At 52.6% G+C, this 24,800-nt stretch overlaps 1 protein-coding gene across 2 annotated transcripts in view; it reads left to right on the top strand.

Moving 5' to 3' along the window:
* The window catches only part of CRYL1 (crystallin lambda 1), a 73,643-nt gene extending 49,073 nt beyond the window's left edge, over positions 1-24,570 (top strand). For both annotated transcript variants that reach the window (XM_059996084.1, XM_059996085.1), the window contains exons 4-8: positions 621-782; positions 4,330-4,524; positions 18,415-18,520; positions 23,576-23,682; positions 24,037-24,570. In XM_059996084.1, the coding sequence (XP_059852067.1) occupies positions 621-782; positions 4,330-4,524; positions 18,415-18,520; positions 23,576-23,682; positions 24,037-24,150 (684 nt within the window). In that variant the 3' untranslated portion in view covers positions 24,151-24,570. The remainder of the gene's footprint in view (positions 1-620; positions 783-4,329; positions 4,525-18,414; positions 18,521-23,575; positions 23,683-24,036) is intronic.
* Positions 24,571-24,800: the final 230 nt, after the last annotated feature.

Here is a 24,800-nt window from a genome sequence, read left to right as displayed (position 1 = left end):
CGAGAACGTCTTCTCACCCCCAACCCCTTCTGTACGTCGTCAGAATTTCCGAGCAGTTGTTATCTGCGGTATTTAATCCGAATTTGCTTCTCTAGCCTCCCCCGTTACCGCCCTATTAAAGTAATTTTAGATTTTTAGAAACAAAGGTCTTTGTCAAAAGATTTCCAATTAGAAGCGGACTCTCAGGAAGCCTTTTGGGAGTTATGGATGTAACATGTTTGTTCATTTCAGGAAGGTAAGATTCTTCCTTGAAGATAAGTTGATCTGGTGATCAGGACAAACAAGTGGTGATGACTGCTGTTGATATCCCAGCGCTTTGCCTGCAGTGCTGTCGTGTGTTCTGTTTGTAGAACCCACCCCCAACGCGGTTGAAGGACTTGTTTATTATGAGAATTTTCAGTCCGACACACAACTAGAAAATACAGTTCCCGTATCTGCGTCACCTGGTTTCCAGAGTTACCAAGATTCGTCATACTTTTTGGCAGCATGTTTTTCCCCGTTCCTAAATTTTGCTGGTCGTTTCTTAATTGGTTCTTTTTGGAATGACTCAAACATGAAACGCTTTGCTTGGGGTCTAAGTGCGGTGATCCTGTGTAGTAACTGGAAGATGTCCTTTTCAGGAATGTGTTCCAGAAAACCTAGAGCTGAAGAAGCAGCTCTTTGCTCAGCTGGATGGAATCGTTGGTGACCAAGTTGTCCTGAGCAGCTCCAGCTCCTGCCTCCTGCCCACCAGGCTGTTCTCTGGCTTGGTACACGTGAAGCAGTGCCTCGTGGCGCATCCTGTGAGTATGTCGAGCCTGGAGATGCAGTGAGTCTCACCTGGCTTTCCGGGAGCAACGTGTTTGGATGGATCTGCTAGTGCTTTGTAACTGCTTTACTGAGATATAAGTCACATATCACACAATTCAGCTTGTACCTTTCAGTGGGTTTTAGTACATGTAGAGAGTTGTACAACATCAGTGTCTTACAAAGAATTTTATCCAAAAACCCCTTGAACTGTGTATCTTGTCCCTCACGCACTGTGGGAGAGAATGATCAATTCTTACAGACTTTCTCCTTAAGTAACTCACCGTCTAGCTGAGGGGAGAGACTGCTCATCAGATCATCCCAGTGCCAAGGAAAGGTGCCGCGTTAATGAAAAGTCTAGACCACATGGGATCCTGCAGGTGGGTCACCTGTACTGTGTGGTTTCCTGAACTTAGCTCAGAGTAGGGTCACTTGTGCTGATGTGCAGGGTCCGGGTCCCCCCGCCCCGAGATTCCGGTGCAGCAGCTCTGACTTAAACCCTCCTTTTTGTGGTCCCTTCCACCAGACGTTGCCACTGACTGCGCCAACGCACTCACCGGGCGTGCGCTGCGAGGCGTGTTGGACCATGAGCTCCAAGTTGGCACGTGGGCATTCAATCTTTTTGCGATTAACGTGTTAATGTCAGGAAAGGGGAATCAGAGTGGGGATTCAGGGGTCATTCGGTGGACGTTTGAGTACCGAGTGGAGGTCAGTGTGACCTTGGAGACCTGGGACAGCCTGCTAGGACAGAGACGCCACTAACTTAGCTCAAGCCCACCCCGGGCCAAGAACGAGCATGGGCCTCGTAGAATTGCCAGGAGACCAGCTTGACTGCAAGAGCAGGAGAAAGGTGGACGGCTTGGTAATACTTGGGTCATGGAGAATCGAGAGAGTTACTCTGAAGAATGAGAACTGGCAGCTCCTGCACGGAACTTGGGGCAGAATTCCCAGCACGAGTGGCCAGGGCCTAGGGAGGTGAGGGGTCCTCGAGTGGGGAGCAGGGAAATGCCTCTTTCTGAGCAAGAGGAGGTTAGAGGAGGAGATGAAGACCCAGGGGAGTCATAGATGCCTGCTGCGTCTTCCATGCTGCTCAGAGGGACAGCCTGGGAGGCATAGATGCCTGCTGCGTCTTCCGTGCTGCTCAGAGGGACAGCCTGGACCACCGTTTACGTGACTGAATGGTCTGGATGTCCTCACACTGAAGTTTAATGGAAGGTGTAAAAGAATGGTTATAAGATAAGGAGACTTAGACCCAGAGCACAGAGAAGAAAACCAAGCATTTAGTTACCACTCCATACAGGTGAAAACAGCACCAGAGAGACCTTAACGGAAGCACCCAAATACCAAGTCCCATGAAGCATGTCATGTCCTGCTTCCGTGACATATGTGTGTCCATAAGAAGCCTCTTAGACACCGTGATTGTTACTTGGTTGCTTCAATAAAAGGTGCAGGCCTCTTAGTCAGGAGCTTCCGTTTCTAACCAGTGTTTTTACTTCTAAGTCAGTTTAAAAAACAACTGAATCAAATTGTTCAGAAAACATCCCCTAAGTCCTCTGACAGGGGTTTTACTCCATCTCTCTCTTTTTTAAAAAAACTTTATTTATTTATTTTTGGCTGCGTTGGGTCTTCGTTGCTGCGCGCAGGCTTCCTCTAGTTGCGGCGAGTGGGGGCCACTCTTCGTTGTGGTGCGAGGGCTTCTCATTGTGGTGGCTTCTCTTGTTGCGGAGCACGGGCTCTAGGCGCATGGGCTTCAGTCGTTGTGGCACGTGGGCTCAGTCGTTGTGGCTCGTGGGCTCTAGGCGTGTGGGCTCAGTAGTTGTGGCGTACGGGCTTAGTTGCTCCGCGGCATGTGGGACCTTCCCAGACCAGGGCTCGAACCCGTGTCCCCTGCACTGGCAGACAGATTCTTAACTACTGCGCCACCAGGGAAGTCCCCACATCCCTGCTTTATAGTAAAGAGAAGTTCACCGAGGAGAGACATGCTTCCAGTTCTTATCATTCTGCTCTTAAAAAGGCTAGAGGTTAAACATTTTTATAAGAATTCAGTGATGATAGGCAGGAGACAAGTGATTCAACTAAGGCATTGCTTTGTAATTTATTTGAACTAGATGCTATCCTCGCTTGCTTTCTAGGACGGATGCGACAGGGTGACCAAGACAGGCTGGGAGCAGAATAAACCTCTGAAGTGTGGGACCAGCTGCCTCTCCCGCCAGTCCTAGGAGAAATAGTTTCTTCTCTCTTCTGTAGAAGAAGTCCTTTTAAAGGATGCTTCATATAGTTACTTGGTAGATGTGAGATTCTACCAGTTTTCACCCCAACATGGAGGGAAGACAATTTACAGTCAAGCCTCATTCGGGGAACAGTTTCGTGTGCATCTGCTTAGTGGTGAGGCTGATCAGCAGCCTTTAATCAAACAGCCTTTTCCTTTTTCTGTTTTTGTTTTTTGGCCGTGCCCGGCGGCATGTTGGATCTTAGTTCCCCGACCAGGGATCGAACCCGTGCCCCGTGCAGTGGGAGCGCGCAGCCTTAACCACTGGACCGCCAGGGAAGTCCCTCAAACAGCCTTTTCTTTAGATGTAGGAGAATTTTCCTTGAGAATCTTCAAGAGTGGTTTCTCAAAGGAAACCAAGAACACCAGAGCTGGGTGGGCAAGCATTTCCGCTTGAGTGGACAGACTCTTCCTGTCTTAGCATCTATCACGATGTTGAGGCTGAAGAGAGCTTCTGATGTTGTGTGACTTCTGGGTAAGGTATGATTGCGGAAGCAGATGTTTGAGGCTCGACATGGAGAAGTTAAGGAAATGCCAACGTTAGGGAAGATACTGCCAATCCAATCATTTTTTTTAAATTAATTAATTTATTTATTTTTGGCTGTGTTGGGTCTTCGTTTCTGTGTGAGGACCTTCTCTAGTTGCGGCGAGCAGGGGCCATTCTTCATCGCGGTGTGCGGGCCTCTCACTGTTGTGGCCTCTCCCGTTGCGGAGCACAGGCTCCGGACGCGCAGGCTCAGTAGTTGTGGCTCACGGGCCTAGTTGCTCCACGGCATGTGGGATCTTCCCAGACCAGGGCTCGAACCCGTGTCCCCTGCATTGGCAGGCAGATTCTCAACCACTGCGCCACCAGGGAAGCCCTCCACTAATTTTTAACACTGACACAGTAGACCGGCAATGACTGTTGTGGAAAGAGGATGGCTGGGGGCAGGGTAGGTAGAAGCTTACGAGGTCAAGACGGCTGGGCAGAGAAATCCCGAGGGAGGTCAGGGGTTTGGAGGTAAGCGGTAAATGTACGCGACGGCAGTTTGCACGCTCCGATGTGGACCTCAGTGTTGGCTATGATTCATGCATTTCTGTGCTCACGTTCTTTCGTTTCCTCCCTGCTCTGTGCATTACTTCATTTCTCGAGTTTCTTGTCACTGATGCTGAATCTCGAGGGGCCCCGTCTGCCCTGCTGCTGACCCTTCGGAACAGTGAGCCAGCCCTGCCGGAATGACGCCCAGACGCCAGTGCCGTCTTCCTGACTCTCTCTGCTCTGTCTCTCTCCTAAGGTAAATCCACCCTACTACGTCCCGTTGGTGGAGCTGGTCCCACACCCAGAGACGGCCCCTGCGACGGTGGACAGAACCTACGCCCTGATGCGGAAGATCGGACAGTCCCCGGTCAGACTCATGAAGGAGGTGGACGGCTTCGCTCTGAATCGTCTCCAGTATGCCATCATCAGCGAGGCCTGGAGGCTCGTGGAGGTGTGTGCGCCACCCTCTGTCCTGGCAGCTGAGCAGAGGAGGCAGGAGCCTCTGGGCACGCCATGCGGGTGGGAGAATCAGACACTTGCTCTGTTCCGGACACCAAGGGCAAGCTGTTTCTCTCTGTGTCTCAGAGGTTCCCCTGTGCGGTAGGTCACTTGACATTCGGATGTGGTGATGGGCTCCTCTTCCTGCCCTTTCCTGTCGTTACCACGTAATTATCTCTGTGACGTGCTGCATTTTCCCACTATCTCAGATTCTGCTCCCCCCACTCCCAGTATTATAATTTTTCAGGAGGAAAAATAAATTATATTTTGAGTAAACTTGTATCCTCTAAAGGAACGCAGTTTATTTCAAGAGCTTGAGGAAGAAACAGTGGATGACTTTTTTTTTTAAATTTATTTATTTTTGGCTGTGTTGGGTCTTCGTTTCTGTGCGAGGGCTTTCTTATAGTTGCGGCGAGTGGGGGCCGCTTTTCATCGCGTGCGCGGGCCTCTCACTGTTGCGGCCTCTCTTGTCGCGGAGCACAAGCTCCAGATGCACAGGCTCAGTACTTGTGGCTCACGGGCCTAGTTGCTCCGCGGCACATGGGATCTTCCCAGACCAGGGCTCGAACCCGTGTCCCCTGCATTAGCAGGCAGATTCTCAACCACTGCGCCCCCAGGGAAGCCCTGGATGACTTTTAAACTTGTTAGTAGCATGCTTGTCTCACATATAGACAAGAGATTATTTATATATATAAATTTACACACATCTCTATTTACATACGTGTACATTTATATACATATATGTTTAACATCATCCTGAATTAAAAGATTTTAGACGTGACTTTAAAAATTGCCTGGCCACACGCGCTCCCACCTGCATTTGTGTGAGGGGCCTGGTCCCTGGCAGGGAGACGTCAGGGCAGCTCCACACCTGGGAGTGGTCCAGGCTCTGCCGGTCTGTGCTCCATCCCTCACTTTCTGATGCTTCCCCAGCTTCTGAACTGGTCAGTAGCGTGCTCTGCCCACACCTGTCCTGCTGAAACTCGGCAGAGTGAGCAAGGGTCTGTCCAGGTACGGGCGGCGAGAAGGGGGCTCGGGCTCAATCGTCTTTGCCTGGAATGGATTCACAGCCTCTAGTCTCGACTCCTGCGGACGCCTGGCGGTCCCAGCCTGAGACAGAACAGGGAAGCTGGCCTGGGGGCACCGGCTTTCAGCTTCCCAGTGCAGGATGCACGTGACCCTCCCACAGAACCCTGGCTGTGGCATTTGGTCACATCCCTGTTGGGTTCATCATCTGAGCTGACTGCTCACACTAGCTGCAGTTCTGTGTCCTCACTGTTTGAATCCAGTTAATGCTCCTACATCTTCAAGATGCAGTGTTGGGATTCCCACTGTGAAGTTTTCAGCTTCAATTTCTCGGTGACTGTAAAATGTTTTGGAATGTCAATCAGTGGTAGAAGCACTGAAGTAAAAACAGCCCCTTGGAGATCTGTTTAAAATATTTCCACCAGGACTTCCCTGGCAGTGCAGTGGTAAAGAATCCGCCTTCCAATGCAGGGGATGCGGGTTCGATCCCTGGTCGGGGAACTAAGATCCCACAGGCCACGGGGCAACTAAGCCCGGGCGCCACAGCTACTGAGCTCGCGCGCCTCAACGAGAGAGCCCACGTGACACAAACTACAGAGCCCACTGCGCTCTGGAGCCCGCGCGCCACAACTAGAGAGAAGCCCACGCGCCACAACAGCAACAGAAGATCCCACATGATGCAGCTGAGACCCGTCGTGGCCAAAAAAATAAAGAAAATAAAATAAAAATATTTCCACTTGTCTAGAGTACGGGAACTTAATATACCGCAAGAAAAATTCACTATTACAGTGAAACGTTGCGGAGATTTTAGGGCGACTTTTATTTGTAAGATATCTTAGTGCCTGGAAGAGATGGAGAAAAGCCCTGCAGTTGAATTTTGCTTTCTGTCATCTAAACGAGGAACACCAACTCGAGGAAAACTCAAGAGTTGGGAAGTTTTCCTTCCTCTTCTGTTTTCTGGAAGAGATTGTAAAAGTTCTGTTAATTCTTCCTTAAATGTTTGGTCGAATTCTCCAATGAAACCACCTGGCCTGGAGAATTCTTTTTTGGTCTTTAATTACAAATTCAGCAGCTTTAGTGGTTGTAGAACCATTCAGGCTGTCTGTTTCATCTTGGATGAGTTCTGGCGGTTTACGGTTTTGGAGAAATCGGCCCGTTTCTTCTGTGGCTGAACTTACGAGCGTGAAGTTGTCGGTGGTGCCTGTCGTGACATCCCTGGGTTCATTCCTGTTGTGGGTGATTCATGTCTGCTCTCTTTATCTTTGTCATGCCAGAGATTTATCAGTTTTGGTGCTTTCCTGAAGAGAAGGCTTTTTGTTTCATTGATTCCCTCCCCCTGCCCCCCCACTGTGGTTTTCCTGTTTTCAGTCTCACTAACTCTGGAGGGAGGGTATCCCTTCATCCTTGCAACCAAGCAGGAGAGAGAAATTCCAGGAAAGACAGGGTGGGAGCGGTGTGTGTGCGTGCATGTGTGCGTGCATGTGCGTGCGCACGCGTGTGTGTGTGTGTGCGTGCGTGCGTGTGTGTGTGTGTGTGTGTGTGTGTGTGTGTGGTTCCTGCACGGGCCTGTCCTTCGTGGGGAACCAGGGGAGATGAGCCAAGGTCGGGAAGAGGCTGCGCAGAGCACACTGTCCCGTCCCAGCCCGTGAGCTCCGCAGGGCATCCATTGTGGGAGCAGGACGGGTGCCCCGGCTGCAAGGGCACATGGGCGCTCACAGCCGTGCAGTCCGTTTTTTCCTGGACCGTTTGGCTGCAGAATTGGGACGGAGCAGCCCCTGTTGGCTGGGAAATGCCAATGGCTATAGTCTAGTCATCCGAGGTTAGGTCACTGGGTGACAGGATCCTGTTGGCCAGAAAAGTGATTTTCAGTCGATCTTTAGCTGACGAGCACAATAAGGGAAGTAGTGTTGTAATGACAGACTCTCGCCCAGACAACAGCTGAGCTTGTAGTGCCCGTAAATTCCTGCCCTGTTGAGGGAGGGTCCGTGGAGGCGAGCGGGAGTGAATCACGGAGCCGCCCTTGGGTTCTCAGCCCATCGGAATGTGCGGGTGGTAATGAGCTTTAAATCGCTTACCTCCGGTTTTGTTCATCCTTCTGAGAAAGGTAACATCCAGGTGATTTCTGCTCCTTGGGCCTCTGGCGTCTTGCTCGGGGCTGTGGTCTGTGCGGGACCCTTTGAGAGATTCCAGGCTTCCGTGGTCCAGCTTTCGTCCTGGCACGAGCACAGCTGTTATGAGGGCTGGTTTCAGCTAATAAAGTGCATCTCCAGGATCGTGTGGTAAAGTTCACAGATGAGACATTTTGTGGTAAAGCCACTCAAGGGTTTCTGTTGGATGTAATTTAGGAGAGCACAGCGGTCCCTCCAGCATATTTGAAGTCGTGTCTAGATTACTTCCAATACCTACTACAACCTCAGTCACGTGTAAACAGTTGTTCATACAATGTCAGTGCATTTAAATAGTCGTAAATAGGATGTAAAAACTGTGTAAACAGTTGCCTTTCTAGCAAATTCAACTTTTGCCTTTTGGACCTTTCTGGATTCTTTTTCCTGAACATTTTTGATCCACGATCAGTTGAATTCGAGGATGCGGAACCCGTGGATACAGAGGACTGACTGTAAAACACAGGAATGAGGAGTCTTAGCACAGCAAACCACTGAGAATCATCTCCTCATCAGTGACTTCCGTTTGTATATAGTATTTCAGAGCTTACAAAGTACTTTACATTTCTCATGATTTTCAGAGTTTTTCAGATCATCCAGTCCTAAAACCACGAGAGACATATTGTTATTTTTGCCTTTATAAATTAAGTGGTTTGATCCATGCTCCCCGGTCTGGTAGGAATTCAGACCTGTGCCGCCTGTGTGCCACGGTGTCTGCATTTGTAAGTGAAGATGACAACGGACTGTTCCCCGTCAAGATCTGATGAGGGTTGGACGGGTTATGTCTGTAAAGGGCTTAGAACGTGGCTGGCGTGTACTAATGCTCGAGTAGGTGTTATGGTTACAGTGATGAGGTGGCAACCACGTTTTCTGAATCCCAGAGTCCAGGGATGTAACAGCAGTCACCTGTGAGTTAGCTCCGAGCTGCAATGCTCACATGCCAGGGCACGAGTGAGGTCCTGGGGCTCAGGGTGGCAGCGCGGGCGTCACCTGGGCGCTTGCTGGAGGGTCAGCGTCTCAGGCCCCACCCCAGCCCTGCGCAACTGGACTCTGCATTTTTTCAACCCCCTCCCCTCCCAGGGGATTCCCGTGCATCGTAAAGGGGGAGGAGTCCTGGCTCAGCCCTGAGACCTTGGCCTCAGCCTTGACGTATGGAATTCCATCTGTTCTAAGATAAAATTGATTTATTTTTTTTACATTTTAACATCTTCGTTTTATTGGCAGCATTTTTCTTCCATAATGGAGCGTTAAATGCTAATTTAACTTTCAATCAATGGAGTCTTAACTTCAATGAGATACAGTATATTCTGCCGTCTTTCTCAGTTGCCTTTTCCCCTTCCATGTTTTCTGTCTTTGCGTGTCTCTTGTTTCTGACCCTCTTTATCTCTGACTCAGGGCTCACAATAGATAAACATGCAGCTCTAACCATCTTTGCTTAGTGGAAAGACTCTTACATGGTCCCGATTCCTAGTCCTAGATTTATGGCACTGAATACCTCTGGTTATCCCGAAAAAAATGTGAAAATTGATTTTAAGACAAGATTTAGTTCACTTGTGATTAAAACACAAACACAGCAGAACAAACGAATGCTAGGTTTTCACTGCTCCTCCAAATCAAAGCTCCCGTCCCCCTCAGTCCCCCAGATGCTGTCTTCCCCGTCACGCCGGCCGCACGTTTGGCATCAGCGATCCTCACGTGGCCTTTGGTTTCCGGAGCAGGGATGCAAACCGTAGTCTGGTTTTCCTCATTTGTCGCAGGCCTGTGTGAACAGAGTGTCCCTCCAAGGGTGATGGCTCCTTGGGCCTGAGAGGCGGCCCTGCCGGCCCCCGCGAATCCGGTGCTCCCGGGCTGGTGCTGTAGGCTGGGCTGCGGGTTCCAGCCTCGCCGTCAAGCTACACCTAAACTGGAGAGAACTGCCAACTCCTTTACGGAGGGGCCGACACCGGGGACCGATAGTACTGAGCGGAGTTTGGGGGGAAGATGACCTAACGCCGTAGACTCGCTGCCCGAACTACCCCTTAGGTTTCTCTCACTTGGGCTGTGATCGCGTGGCGGGAGGCGGTTGTTGGATTTCGCTCTTCTTTTAGAAGCCAGTGTGAGCATGGGCCCAGTTCTCCAAGTTCAAGTTCAACCCCAGAAGTTTGCTTCTCGCACACGGAGCCTTCTGAGAAGGAAGCCAGGTCAGACAGCGAGCCGCCTTGCAGCCGTCCTTTCCTGAGTCTGGGGGGGCCTTTTCTCCATGAATGTCACCCTGAGTACGTACAGGACCTGCCAATGACTCGGGAGGCAAACCAGCACGAACAGGTGGCGAGGATGAAGAGAAGGAGAGGCAGGCTGAGTCACTTGCTCTGCAGGCTCTGGGATCAAGGAAGGCTGCAGAGACTCGTGGCCTGAGTGGCCCGACAAGAGAAAGCACGTTCGAAGCCGTGCTTCCGGGCAGGTGGAAGGCGGGGCTATTTTAGAAGCTTTTATTTAGAGAGAAGGTGTTGGAAACACCAGGACCGCTTAAGGCTTGGCTCCCCTGGAGCGCGGCCAGTAGGAAAAAGCTGAGGCTTGAGCAACATGTTACAGAAGAGACCTTGGCGACACCCATCGGTGTACTTGGCAAGAAGAGTCATGTAGAAGGAGTGAAGGGCGGTTAAGGGCGCCAAGAAAGAGGCCAGCTCCTGCCCTCCCCACCACACGCTCAGCTGTAGGATTTTCTACATGTTACGTCTTTTAAACTTTAAACTTAAAAGTTTAGGGGTTGCGAATTCCCTGGCAGTCCAGTGGTTCATACTCTGAGCTTTCACTGCCGAGGGCCTGGGTTCCCTCCCTGGTTGGGGGACTGAGATCTTGCAGACCACACAGCTTGGCCAAATAAATAAAGAATAAGAAATAAAAAGCAAATTTATTTCTAAAAAAAACCGTAAACTTTTTTTGTTTTTGGGGGGGGCCTTGCTGCATGGCTCGCTGGGTCTTAGTTCCCTGACCAGGGATCGAACCCGGGCCCTCGGCAGTGAAAGCGCAGAGTCCTAACCACTGGACATCCAGGGAAGTGCCTATGTTTTTCTCTCACACAAGTAAAGTGTCTGAGTGGATTTCCTCATGGTTGCCTTTTCCTCCCCCAGCTCTGAGCCTCGGTCCTTCCAGGAAGGATGCTTCCTCTGTTTGCCGCTTTCAACCGGGGCCTGGGCAGCTCTCCCTGCCCCACGCAGGGCTCGGCTTCCTGCGCCGCCGGGTGCCCGGTCCATCCCTGCTTGGTGTTCATCTGCTCCAGGGTCCACAAGTCTTATGACTGCCCGTCACCAGGCGCCCTAGGTCAAAATTCACCCATGGAAACTTTTTCTAAAACGTTTTCCTGCCATCTCTGCATTATTTATTGTACCTCCTGAAAACCTAACCTCGACAAGGCTGAGGGAACTGTCTTCCCCCGGCCCCTGGAGCTCACCTTTCAGTCCTGGCCCACGTCCCTGTGCTCACCTGGCCTCTGTCTTGCCTTCCGAAGCCTGGGTCAGCTTGTCCGTGGCAGGAAGTCCATCCCCAGAGGACACTGAAGGGTTCTCTGGGTTCCAGCTGTTCAAGCTCTTTCTCCCGTGCAGTGTACCGAGCCTGCTGTGGACCCAGCTGCACTGCCATCCTCCTTAGCTTAGCCTGCTTCTCGGGGGACGCGTCAGCTGGGACTACAGGCCCTTCGGAGCAGGTGTGCCACCCCCTTCATGAGGACCATCCTCCAAATTAACTGAGACCTGCTTTCTCGGCTGTAAGTTGGAAGAGCCTCCTATCAGTGGCCTTCCGTTCAGAGGCAGATGGAGAGGGAGGCGTTTCTCGTTACAGGGCAGCTCTGGAAGGACACCAGGGTCTCAGCATTTTAAGAAGCCCCGGAACTATATCAGGACCCACACCTGTGGCTCAGCAAGTGTTTCATGTCCTTCACTGACCACTGGGAGGCGATCAAATTAACGAGAGGCCACTCCTGGCCGACGCGCGTTAGGCCGCGTGTGACAACCTGTGGGCGTGCAGGCACGGCAGGAAGGCGGGGGGCACTGGGCTGCAGGTTCGCGTCTGGAGCTCCTGTTCCTGCTGGCGCCTCCTGTGCGTGGAGCTGGTCCGTCCAGCTCTCCTGAGGTTCCCTCCTGCATGGGGAGCGCCCGGCCCAGCTGCAGCCCGCAGACTCCGACGGTCTCCCTCAGGGCGGTACAGCTGAGAGACTTGATCTGCTGGCTGGGAATCACCAGTCAATTAGAACTCTCCCGGCAGCAACGGCCTGTAAGAAGTAGACCATTTCTGTAATAGGATTTACCCTTTTACGGGAGGTTATTTTCTGAGTAGCCGCGCTGGCGAGCAGCAAAACCCTACTGAAAGGAGAGATTCTGCTGACTTACTGTTTCAGAGACAACTCCAGCCCCATTAACAGATACACGTAATGAAGACACCAACCACATACTCAATTTAAAAAACCTGCTTGGCATGCCTGGGGTTACTGCAGCAGTGTTTAAAGTAGAAGCACCTATGCTAGGATTCTGACCGCTCTAAAAGAAAACCAGGGACTTCCCTGGCGGTGCGGTGGCCGAGACGGCGCCTTCCAGTGGGGAGCTGGGATCCGCGTGCCTCGGGGCCGGGAAATCGGGGCGCGGGGCACAGGCTGTATTGTAGCGAGTTCGCTGAAGACTTTAAGGATGTTCCACATCCCAAAAGAAAAAAAAATCTTTAAAAAGGAAAAGAAAATGAAATGCTGTCACTCTAACACCTGACTGGTAATCCCCACCCACAGCTAATCGGGCAGTGATGGCTTTCAGGTCCTCTGCTGTGAGCTGGAAAGTTAACAGGCAGGGCGGGGGAGGGCGGGGGAGGCCGGCGCCCCCGGTGGAGGACGGAGGCGGAGGGAAGGCGTCCGCAGGAGAACGGGCAGAGAGGCGAGGCGCAGGTGACCTCTGGGACAGGGAGCCTGAGGCCCGGCCATCCTGCTTCCCGAGGTGCAGGCGGGAGCGGCCCTGGGGGTGTGAAGCTCCGTGGCTGGTCGTGAGGGGCAGGTGGCCACGGGCCAGGGGTGCCTCGGCGTGGAGGCCGAGGGCTACCGCTGCTTGGCGCCCACCTCTCTGTCGAGAGCCCTGTTCCCGGACGACCCCAGTTAGGGCTCCACCACCGCAGCGAGCCCTGGTGCGCTTACATTTGCACGAACGGATGCCTTGGGCTTTGGCTGTATTTAAGGTCCAGGCCTTTTCTTTGTGTTGGACTCATAATACTGGTGTTTTTCTCCCTGAAAGCTTTGTTACGAGCGCTGCAAAGTAAGAAAAATCACACGAGGGTGTCGCTGCCGCGGCCCAGACAGCTCTGGACTATCCCTCGGGTTAAGACAAAGCCTTTCCCCTCTTTCCTTTTCATTTTTTGGTTTCTTTCCGCTAAAAGCTTTATTCTTAAAAATATTCAAAGGGAAAATACCACTTACGTTCCCTACCCTGAGCCAAATTGCTTTTATTTTTCTGTGTTCTTGTCTAGCCTCTGTTAAGAATACTTTCCTCGAGGGCTTCCCTGGTGGCGCAGTGGTTGAGAGTCCGCCTGCCGATGCAGGGGACGTGGGTTCGTGCCCCAGTCCAGGAAGATCCCACGTGCCGCGGAGCGGCTGGGCCCGTGAGCCATGGCCGCTGAGCCTGCGCATCCGGAGCCTGTGCTCCGCAACGGGAGAGGCCACAGCAGTGAGAGGCCTGTGTACCGCAAAAAAAAAAAAAAAAAAAAAAAAACTTTCCTCGACTTTTTATTCATTTCTAATGGCTTCATGAGATTTCATTCCACTGATCCTTTTGAAAAAATCTAATCGTTCGCCTGCTGTGGGTTGTTTTAAGGTCATTTCAAGTTTTCTGCCGTACGATGCCTCTTTGCACATACGGTCTCCTCCTCTGGCGCCTTCTTCTCCCAGAACAATTCGGGCAGTGGGATCGCCCTGTCGGGCCGGACACCTGCCGAGGATGCGGCCCCGTCTGCCCCTCACTTCCCAGTGGCCTGGCTGGGACCGTCCACCGTGAGCTCTCGTCTCCTTGCCCCGCGTCCCCTCTGAGGCGCTGGATGCAGGGGTTTGATGCGTATGAGTCAGTGTCCCGTTGCATCAGCTAAATGTGTTCAGTCAGCTCTTCTCCAGGGTCGCACGGTTTGCCTGTGTCATCCCGCAGGAATGGCCCCGCCCCGCTTCCAGGAAAACACAGGGTGCTGAGCGGCTCACAGACCCGACAGCCTCTGGGTGACAGCGGGGCAGCACTTAGCAGTCTCCCCTTTTTCACCTATGAAAGTTCTGTCCTTGCCTCGCCTTTTCCCTGGAAGGAAGTGTGGGTGGGGACGGGTGAATCAGGGCTTCGTCACTGGCTCCGGAGCCAGTTTTCATATTGTGTGTGGGAGACGCAGTGCTTAGCGAAAGAGTGTAGGAAACAAAGGCATGCAGGCGTACGTGAGTGGAAGGAACTAACTCATGGTTCTAGCTGGTTTCTTGTGAGAAAAACCCGAACCCTCATCATCGTGATAGTCCTTGGTTTAAACTCCACGATCAGTAACTACGTTATTACTCTGTACCGTTTGTTCATAAGGGCTGCAGGGATGGACTTTCTAAAGAGTCCAGTGCCCCGACTCGGGCTTGACTATCTCTGCACCGGGGTCACTGGCGTCTGGCTTGACACTGAACGTCTCTGGGGATCGGGGACTAAGCCTGAGGTGGCCTCTTTCTCTGTAACCCCTTCTCCTGGGCCTCTGACGGGGGGGTGATGCTGGACCAGCACATGCTTCCTTCACGCCCCTGGATGTTGCATTTCGTCGTCTGACACACTAAAGCTTTTTTTGTCTCAGTTAAGACATTGGATTGAAGCCTGCGCAGCTCTGGTTGGGGGAACTTGTGTATAACCTCGTCCAGATTCCTGGGAGGCGGGTCTGTTCCTCGTGGTGATGGTGCCGGCCGAGGTGGAGAAGTGTTTGCGCAAGAGAGACTTGAAAATTCAGGACCAGGTGTGGTGAAAAGTAGAGATCAAAAGCTGGGAAATAGTAAAAGAGAACCAGACAAGGAAAGACGGCATGAGAAACGTGAGAAAGGCAAGTGACTGCGAGGCCATATGCCAAAAGTATGTGCCTCGAACAAGAAAGTTTAATATGAGAAGGGGGTGATTAGAAGGAAGGGTATTTCTGGGCAGCTGGTCATCAGTAGAGGAGACAGTCCCATGGCTCTCCCTTCAGCAGATTTTGCATTCCTGAGCTACGCAAGACCCCCGCCGCCTCCCCCTTCTTTCGCGTACCCCCGAAGGACAGGCCGAGCACCACGGTCCTTATTTTAGTGGTGTCTTCCCATCCTCCTGCCCCTGCTCACAAAGTACCAGACCCAGGATGCCCGAGGGTAAGGATCGTGCTTTGAGCTTCCACTCTGCCCCCTGCGAGGATCGGCTGGGCTGGGCCAGAGGGCCGCTCATTCAGTCACAGCCTGTGTTTCTCTGAAGATGTTTTATAGATGCGATTAGCAGCTACAGTCAGTTGACTTGAGTAAGGAGATTATTCTCAATAATCTGGGCAAACTTCATCCCATCAATTGAACAGCCTTAAGGGCAGAGCTGAGGTCTCCACCAGCGGCTCCCGCCCTGGATGTCAGATGTGCCGGTGTCCACACGCCGATTCTTTGGCATAAATCTCTTGGCGTATCTATAGCTGAGCGGTTCTGTCTCTCTGGTGGGACCCTGACTGGTACATCCCAGACCTTTCATTGCACTTGAAGTTTGCACCTTGCTTGTGGGTGGCAGTCTGGGAACCTCCTGTGAGCACGCCAGGTGCAAAGTGTATGCCCAGGCCGTGGGTGTGTGGTGGTGGATTGTGGAAAGTCTTAGACTTTAGCTAAAGGAGGTGAGTTGAGGCAGGAGGTGTTCAGTGAAGGGGCTCCTGCCCACTCTGGCTGGGCTGTCCTCATCCAGTGGTTTTTCAGGACATGATGCAAACCACCTTTTGAACTAGCAGTGATCATAGTGTCCATTGCTCTGTCTGAGATTTAGGAAACTTTTAACCACTTGGGGCTTTTCCTTGTACGTGTGACTTGAGAATTTTACCACGAGATAGAGGAAGTACTGATAGCTATACTGACCCCCCAGGCACACTGGAATGAGGGAGTTTCAGTCCTCAAACTGCTGCGGGGGTCCTGTCTCTATCCAAGGAGTTGTCACCAGATCCATTCATCTCAAGCGCTTGGCCCGCCTTTTATGCCATAGCAAGGATTTATTTAGTTATTATTGATAATGTTAACATCTAGGCCACAGGTGGCACTAGGGCTCTGGGTGGAGCGGAGCTCACAGCACAACTTGACCTTCAGAATATCCCGAACATGAAGCTTCAGTTCTGCGCTGAGTGCAGCAGGGATGAACCCGGGCACCTGCCTCAGTGGCGTGGACCCTAATCAGCGAGCATCTTGGCTGAATTTCTCGTGGCCGATTCTTTTCTTTGGATTTAGCTTCTGGGTAAAAGCTCAAGCTTAGAGAAATCTGCCTCAGAAAATTCAAATCGGGCAGAAAGCAGCAGTTAGGAAGAGGAAATATTAAACCTTTTTCTCTTTTCTAACTTGTTCAGCTAATGAATAGCAACTGGTCAAAAACTGACCGCCCTCCGTGGATGAAGCAGGGGTGAAGCAAGTGCAGGTCCTCTCCAGTGTGAGGGCGTCGGGTGATGGAGAAGCCCTCTAACGCTTTGATTGGTCGGGTCACTGTTAGCGCTCACGACGCTTACAAATCAGAATTTAATTACTCTGGGTGGCTCACTGCGTGGGTATTTTGAAATCTTTGGAAGTCAGCTCTGAAAGTACTGAACACAGTTTTGGGAGAAGAGAGTCAAGGCAAACACCGTCGCAGGCCAGGCTGGCTTCCGGGTCCGCATCCTTCCCAGTTTGGTGGTGGAATGGAAACTCGAGGCTGTTGGAATGTTGACCTGGGGGCCAGGGCCGAGGGAGGGTCGGCAGCCCCTGCGTGGCTGCCTTTCACGGCGCTCCCGAGCCTTGGGAGCCTTGGGTGCGGGAATGCCCTTCCTGCCCAAGACATGGCGCGGAGGGAGCGAGGGAGAGAGGCGGCCGGACCCTGCGGACCAGCAGTCGTTTCTTGGTGGTTCTGGGCGGCACCACCACGGGCCTTGTGTTCAGTGTTTCCTCCTGGTGCCCATGCCCCGCCCCGCCCCCCCCCCCCAGCTGTGCCACCAGGAGGGGAGGGCGGGCGACTGGTGAGTATCTGAGTGAACTGGGTTGATTTGCTCTCAGTAGCAGTCAGATGAACCCAAGGATGGTTTAGAACTAATAGGAAGCCCCTGGTCCGCGCCACCTGGGGACAGCGACACGGGTGCAGCCACATCGGCTCCCAGTGGAGGACGCGCCAGGCCGCGGCTCTGCAGTCGTTTACGGTGGAAATGACGACAGCCCAGATGTTTACCAACAGTAGGACGGATGAGGAAGCCGCGAGGACGGGCGCCTACAGCAGCACACGACTCTGGTGAATCTTGAAAGCGTGAGGTGGAGTGACAAACGCAAGTCAGAAAAGAACGCACTGTGAATCCATCTCCAAGAAGATGGAAAACAGGCAAAATGCAGACTCCATGTTTCGGGAACGCGGAGGAAGGGATGGTTATTACGAAAGTCAGGATGTTTGCCTCTGGGCGAGTCAGGAAGCCTGGAGGGGCCGCGCGCTCAGCTCTGCGTGTGGCTCCGCGCGTTCCCATCTGTCACACGCACGTGCGCACGTGTGTGCAGCCACGCGGAAAGGGCTTCTCACCCAGGGTCCTCAGTCGCTCCGAATCACCCCTGCCCTGCGTGGGCCCCCGGCCCCCCCCTCCTCGCAGACGCCCACAGGGGCCCGAGGGACTGTTTTCTCCCCCCGGCAGCTGGGCCGCAGGGGTGAGGGGCGCGCGGGCCTCCTGGGGGCCTGGACTTTGGTGGTGGAGCCCCCGGCCCAGGGGAGGGAGGGAAGGCGGGCGCCGGGCGGGGGGTGTGTGCGCGCCGGGGCTGAGGGTCCAGGCTTGCTCCACCCCCGACTCCCTGTTCCCGAAGCGGGGCCTCTCCACGTGGAGGAAGGCGCTCCGGTAACAAGAGCTGGAGACTTTGCAGCCACCCTGACAGCCTGGGCCGCTTCCCTCTCCCGGCGGCCGCACGGGTCATCACCTTGCGTCCCTGCTCCTTCCGCAGGCGACCGCGTGGAAGGTAGGGCCGTGTGAGCAGCACGCACGCACGCACACACACACACACACACACTCACTGCTCGAAGCTGCCTTGCATCAAAGAATAGCACTTGTTTACGAGCACATCAAAAGCTGAGCGCAGCCGGGCTTGCAGGCGGACGAAGCCTGGAGGACGCTCTCCAGCTCTTCCGACAGCCCCGGGTCTCAGGCAGAGGTGCAGAGAAGGCTTCCGCCCTTTGCTTCCGACAGGACGAGGGTTGTAGGTTAGAGAAGGGGGGACAGTGGAGGGGCCGGAGATTGAATTGGTATTCGACCATTTCACAGCACACTCTCCTTTCAGGATCCGTTTGTATCCTACAGTTCTGTGATGCCGCGTTTGATGAAACCTGTGATAGTGCTTTGCAGAGAATTTTGGGATCCCGCTCTAGAGAAGTCAGGATGAGAATGATGGTAATGAAACGGTCTTCCCCGAGGACTCACCACCTTGCCGACCCCTTCTCTCCACTTAGGAAGGAGTAGTGTCCCCGGGCGACCTTGACCTCGTCATGTCGGACGGCCTGGGCATGCGGTACGCGTTCATTGGGCCCCTGGAGACCATGCACCTCAACGCCGAAGGTAGGCTTCCGTTCCGTCGGGTTCAAGGTGGGATTCTGTGCTGTTTAGTGCTTTCATGGTTTTGTAACGGTCAATCTTGCCTTTTCTTACAACTGAATAGAAACAGTGTCGTGCAGGAGATGGCGGCCAGTCCGTCATTCACAGGGAGGGGCTGAGGGGAAAGTCCACGCGGGCTCCACGCACCTCCCTGTGGCAAGAACTGGGGGGCGGGGGTGAGATGCTGCTGACACCGCCAAGGACCCTCCAGCCTGAGGAAGGCAGAGCTGTGTTTCCTGAGAACGATGGTGAAGTGCTTTACAGAGGCAAGAAGAAGAAATAGGACTGGGGACATGACCACCGGCACCTCGACTGCACACACCTTCTGCCCAAGTAGGAGCAGCTTCTGAGCGTGTTTGCTGAGCGTGGGTCTCCTTCCAGAAGGCGGGGAGGCCTGAGGGAGGGGCTTCTGCGGGAGAAGGGCTGGTGACAGCTGCGGGGACAGGCCTGGCTGGCGGCTGCCCCAGAAGCCGACCTCCAGGGGCTGGGGGAGTAGGTGAGAGCCAGTGAGCTGGTGACACTGAAAGAAAAATAACTTGAGAAGGGGAGACTCTCCCAAGAATGAAACTTTCAGCCCGACTTTAATCAACTGAAAAAAAGGACATCATTTGAAAAACAAGCAATAAAACCTACAACAAATTAAGACAAAATAAATCAAAAAAGCTATGCATAAAAATCTGGGAAAATGTCACCTAAATGTTATTACTGCTGCTGTCTCTTGGTGCTGAAATGATAAGTAACTTATCCTTGTGCTTTTTTATGTTGTCATAAATTTGTACAATTTTTGTGTATTGTTTTAAGCATTAGGTTATTAAGTTGTGAAACTTGAGTACAGATAGAAAACAAATGTTGTGTTCAGCTCCATGGTCTACGTTTAACGAACGTGTTGAGAAACTGGAGCATATCCAGAAGAAGGTGACCGGAGTAGTGTGTGTCCGTCTGTCTGTGTCTTTTGTGGGGCTGGAGCTAGAACAGAAGACCGGAAACAGCCGGAGGAACTTTCTAGAACCTGGAGCTGATGTGCGGAGAGGCCCTGCCGTGAGAGGGGAGCTGAGGGGCCGGAGGCTGGTGCCCACCTGCCAGACGCTTGGGTTGAGAGGAGACTCCTGCAGTGAGGTCAGAGGGCGGGGGGCCGGAGCAGGTGACCCCTGGGAGTCTGTTGGACATAGATTTTAGAGTTCGGTGTTTTCCTGTTCGTTCAGTCACTTCTCACCACAGTAATTGGTGGAATATAGTTTCCAGTGAGTGAGTCAAGCAGTTTCCTAGATGTGTTGGTGCCCGGCTGCACACGTGTGCGCCCAGAAGCAGTTCAGCACGGGATGGTTCTCCCCGGGGCGGAGCAGGGAGGGGGCAGCGCTGAGCACGGGGCTGCGCAGAGAGCAGCGAGCAGGGGTTCCCACGATCGCTCATTAAAATGAAGCCTTGGAAAATTTCAAATGTTTTTTTCAACCAGAACCTTAAAAGTGAGGAACATATTTAAGCATTTGAAGTGGACGTAGACACTGCCTGGTAACCGTCATGTTTTTCTTTTGCTTTCTACCTTTTTTTTTTTTCTTGAGAAAAATAAGATAATTCAGGTATCACAAGAAATCTATAGGGAGAGACTGAGAACAGCTTTAACTCTCAAACAAATAGAAACAGAAGCCGATGAAACCAGAAACTCAAGAATCAAATAGTGTGCAGACAGGAAGGAGGCCCACAGCAATTTTTCAAACAAAGCAGAAATGATAAGCAAACCTAATTGGCTTAATATGATAGTGGTGGACGGATGTAGTTTTCAACTTCAGAGCATTCCAGAGACCAGAGTTAGACGGTTTCGAGATCTGGCTTGGCATCAATGGAAACGCTCGTTATTCCTCACAGTGTCACCAGAATATATCAAGAATCCTTCCTCTGGATATAGCTTTATATAAAGCGACGTCTCAGGTTAAGGCTAGTTATTAGTCTTTGAAAGCTACAGTTTATCTGGACGTGGTAGAGGTATTTTAGGATCTGAGAAGCAGGAGGCCAGCACGCCTCCTCCGTCTGGCTACGTTTTAAGGCAGCGCCGGCTCTCAGAGTGGTGGGTCTGGCTGGTGGAGTCAGCCAGCGCTCCGCTGACCTGCAAGCTAGATGACCTTGGCAGGTCAGTGCACTGCACCTCAGTTTCCCCACCTGTAAAAGGGGTATAGCAGCAGTGACCCCCCCCCCACACACAGGGGTGGCATGAGAATACATGGTGTGGAGACACTGGGCTCGTTAGAAACCAGTGAAATGAGCTAAATCTAATTTCATGAGAATCTGTTCCCCCCCCTCCCCCCGCCGTCTTTTCTTATTCCATATAAGCATCTCTTAAGAAGTTAGGTTCAGGGCTTCCCTGGTGGCGCAGTGGTTGAGAGTCCGCCTGCCGATGCAGGGGACACAGGTTTGTGCCCCGGTCCAGGAAGATCCCACATGCCGCGGAGTGGCTGGGCCTGTGAGCCATGGCCGCTGAGCCTGCGCGTCCGGAGCCTGTGCTCCGCAACGGGAGAGGCCACAGCAGTAAGAGGCCCGTGTACCGCAAAAAAAAAAAAAAAGTTAGGTTCAGAGTCTTCTAAAAAGGTAAGCTCTATGAGTTTTTGGAAGAGGGTATTGTTGACAGAGCAGAGGGCATGGATGTAAAGAAGATATGGGGGAAGGGCAGACTAGTGGGATAAAAGGTGAAGTGGTTTTTTTCCTTTCCATTTTTTTTTTTTACATAGTTTTTATTTATTCATTAGCCTGTGTTGGGTCTTAGGGGCTGTGCGCAGGCTTAGTTGCCCCACCCCGCGGGATCCCGTGTGGGATCTTAGCTCCCCGACCAGGGATCGAACCCGCGTCCCCTGCATTGGCAGGTGGATTCTTAACCACTGCGCCACCAGGGAAGTCCCTAATTTCCAATTTCAATGAAATTGTTATTCTAGAATAATTCCCACTCAGTTCACCTTTCATGGTGTAGAGAAGCCAAAATTATCGTTGGAAATATTTAAAGGCCTCCTTTTTTACCCTCTAATGGAAGGGGATGTGTTGCGAATAATAGTAAGAGTGATACCTTCACTGGAAGGTTGTCAGTAAGGCAGGCACACCGCGGATCCTGACTGTAAGTCACTGTGAACTTCCTGTGTCTGGAGCGAGTGGAGGCTCCCAGCCTCGCCACAAACAACGGGCTGTTTACCCTGAGAGCTGAGTGCATGTTATAGAAAGTGTTTTTATGCTAATGAGACTGAAGTTTTAATTGGTTTTCTGAACAAGTTGGGGAGAAGTTATGAACTGTAAAGAGTTTCACCATATTTTATTCTGTTCTGAAGAAATAAAAGCCCTTTTAAAACTACAAATTGTATAAAAGGCAGTAGGGAAAAAAAGATTCTAGAAAGCCCCTGGGAGACTCAGATGACTTCACAGGGGCAGTGAAAGAGGGACACTCGTTCAGAAAACGTAAAGTGACCCAGAGGTGAAACACGGCACCTGAATCGAGTCCCGTGGCCCATTGCTGGGGGTTGGGGGCCGGGGCAGCTTGTTTCTCCGAAAGTGGGTGAGTTCGCGGCTGCAGCACATCTGCCTGCTCTTTTCTCACTCAGTGTCTCCAGCTCACTTGGTTCAGCGTCTCTGCTTCCCCAGCACGAGTCAGCTGTATTTGTGTCTGGATTTTATCACTTTGAGTTTGAATAAACCAACAAATCGTAACAGTGAAGTAAATATTGAGCTCTGGACCGTCCCCTGGTGCTTCTGGTAAACACAGTGAAACCCCTCATCTTAAAAGGGAGCGTCCACCACTTAATTGCAGGTGCTAACGTCAGAGACGTTGCATTTTCCAATTCTCACCCTTCGACCCACTTTCTCTTCTAAGACAAAGTGGGTATCATTTTATCACCCTCTGAGAGAAGGCAAACGATTTGGGACAAATGCAGTTGAAATCAGCGAATTTAGGAGATGCACCAAAAGCAACCCCACAGAAGCTGTTTTTCTTTTTTAAGGCGTAACTAGTGGAGATCATTTTTATTTTAAATGAATCGCGCAGCTTTCGTGGGGTCGGTGAGGGCCCAGCTCTGGATCTCTGCAAATCCTGCAGTTTCGTTTGTTCCCTTGTTATCTTTTTAGCCTGACTGACCAACTGCCGAGTCTCCCTGGTTTTGAGAGAGGTTGGCAAGGGGCCAGCGCAGCTCAGCGGCTCCGGGGCCAGGCTCCCGAGGCGACCTGCCTGGCGGGCAGGAGGGAGGGATGGGGGAGGGAGGGCCACGCTGTGTGCCGATTGGTGAGTCCAGGCAAGCCCGCCCCGCGTGTGGGCAGCTGACGGGCTTCCTCTTGGAGTCGGCCTCCGCCAGGCAGCCCGCGCGCTGCTCCTAAGTGCGGCGCTTCCCTCCCCCCCGCCCCAAGCCCCGCCAGGGTGAGCCTCTTGTCCATGTGCTTCTCCACCAGAATCCTAGGGCTCCATCTTCGATCGAGGGCCCGGCGTAGTGGGAAGTCGTGTGGCCGGGGCTCAGATGCAGGTCGGGGCGGGTGGCTGGCGGCGCCCTAACCCAGCGGCCACAGCCTAGCCAGCCCCTGGGGTGAAGAGCCCGTGTTAAGGCCGCCGCCGCCCGGGGGGTCAAGTGCCAGGTAGAATCCAGGGATAAGAGCGGAGTGGGCAACGGAATTAATTGAACTTGACATCTTTGGTTCTTAGAAAATGCATTCGAGCCATGTACACGAGTAACCTCACAGATACATCGTTGAAGGAGACGCTTGTGGTGAAAACAGGATTCATGTGATAGTCGAGGAATCAAAGCAGGAACGTGGGCCGACCCAGCATCCCTGAGAGGCGCTGACCCAGGCCTGGAGGTCGGGTTGCTTCTCGGGCCTTTATTACCGAGAAAAGCTTGAGGAGTGAGCCCAGGGCCGCTGACAGGGGTGCCTTTCCCACCCGCAGCCCTGCTTCGTCCACGGGAGGGTGAGCCCAGGGCAACACCCTCCGGACACATTCTTGGTTTGAGCCTCAGACAAGAGTTCTCTGACTTGGGCATTCTTGTTTTCTTGTGCTTCCAGGTATGTTAAGCTACTGTGACAGGTACAGCGAGGGCATGAAACATGTCCTAAAGACTTTTGGACCCGTTCCAGAGTTTTCCGGGGCCGTAGCTGAAAAAGTGCACCAGGTGTGTAGACTCCCTGCCGGTGGAAGGCGAGGATTCGTTTGTAGCCAGGCTCTTTGGCTTGACTTTGAGGTTCCACGTCCCTGACTGTTCATAGCCCTGTCAGGGTCTCAGGGGACCCTCCGAGCGGTGTGACCAAGGAACTGGCAGGTCATTTTGACTCGTCTGAAGGAACCGTCGGCCCCTCTGGATTTGGAAAGTTACATTAGTTTAGGGTTTGCCAGGCTTCTTTTGTCTCTGAAAGCAAATTCAGAGTTTGCATAAATAGGAGAAATTTCCCTCCTGCCAAGTTAGTTGCTCTTCATGCTTCTTTCCCCTTTTTCCCTCTTGTCTTTTCTTTGTCTTTCCTGCTCCCAGGCCATGTGCGTGAAGGTTCCAGATGACCCGGAGCACTTAGCTGCCAGGAGGGAGTGGAGGGACAGGTGCCTCATGAGACTTGCCAGACTGAAGAGCCAGCTGCAGCCCCAGTGAAGCCTCGCGCGACCACTGCCGCCCGTGCTGGAGCCCGTTCGCTGGAAGCATGAGCCCCTGTCAGGTGGCTCAGAGACGCGCGGAGGCCTTGGGAGCCCAGCAGTCAGAGCACGACCTGCTCTCCACTAGGCAGGCGCCCCGGTGGACTGGGGGTCAGAGCAGCGCTGAGGTCTGCGGGCTGGATCCCCTGTCACCAGGGCAGCCAGGAGAGCAAGTCGCCTGAAGATTTTACCATTTATTTCCCGTGTGGTTCCATGTGGATGCCCTTCATAGCCAGTGATCGTAGTTTCAAGTTACTTTAATCTGCTGCACAATATTTTTATCATTTTCCGACCTCTCGCTGAGTACTCTGTGGCCCTGCATTTATGAGGCAACTGCCTTCATTTTCTTGATGCTTATTCCAAATAAAAGCGTTTGATTCCATAAAGACGTCTTTTCCTTCTGTTCTTTCTGCGCAAGTCGGTGATCCTGATGACGAACGTTATCTCGAGTGACCACGACGGTTGAGTCGTAAGCGGATCCTTTGTTCAGGGCCCTCTGTCATTCGGGGACAGCCCACAGTTTGGGCCAGAGTTTCCCACGGCGCCACGGTCGGGTGTGCTTGGGAAGCCCCTTCTGGGGGTGGCGTGCAACCCACCGACGCCGCCACA

This window comes from Delphinus delphis, chromosome 18, assembly GCF_949987515.2.
Source record: "Delphinus delphis chromosome 18, mDelDel1.2, whole genome shotgun sequence".
Taxonomy (NCBI): domain Eukaryota; kingdom Metazoa; phylum Chordata; class Mammalia; order Artiodactyla; family Delphinidae; genus Delphinus; species Delphinus delphis.
This window is presented reverse-complemented; position numbering and strand designations above follow the sequence as displayed.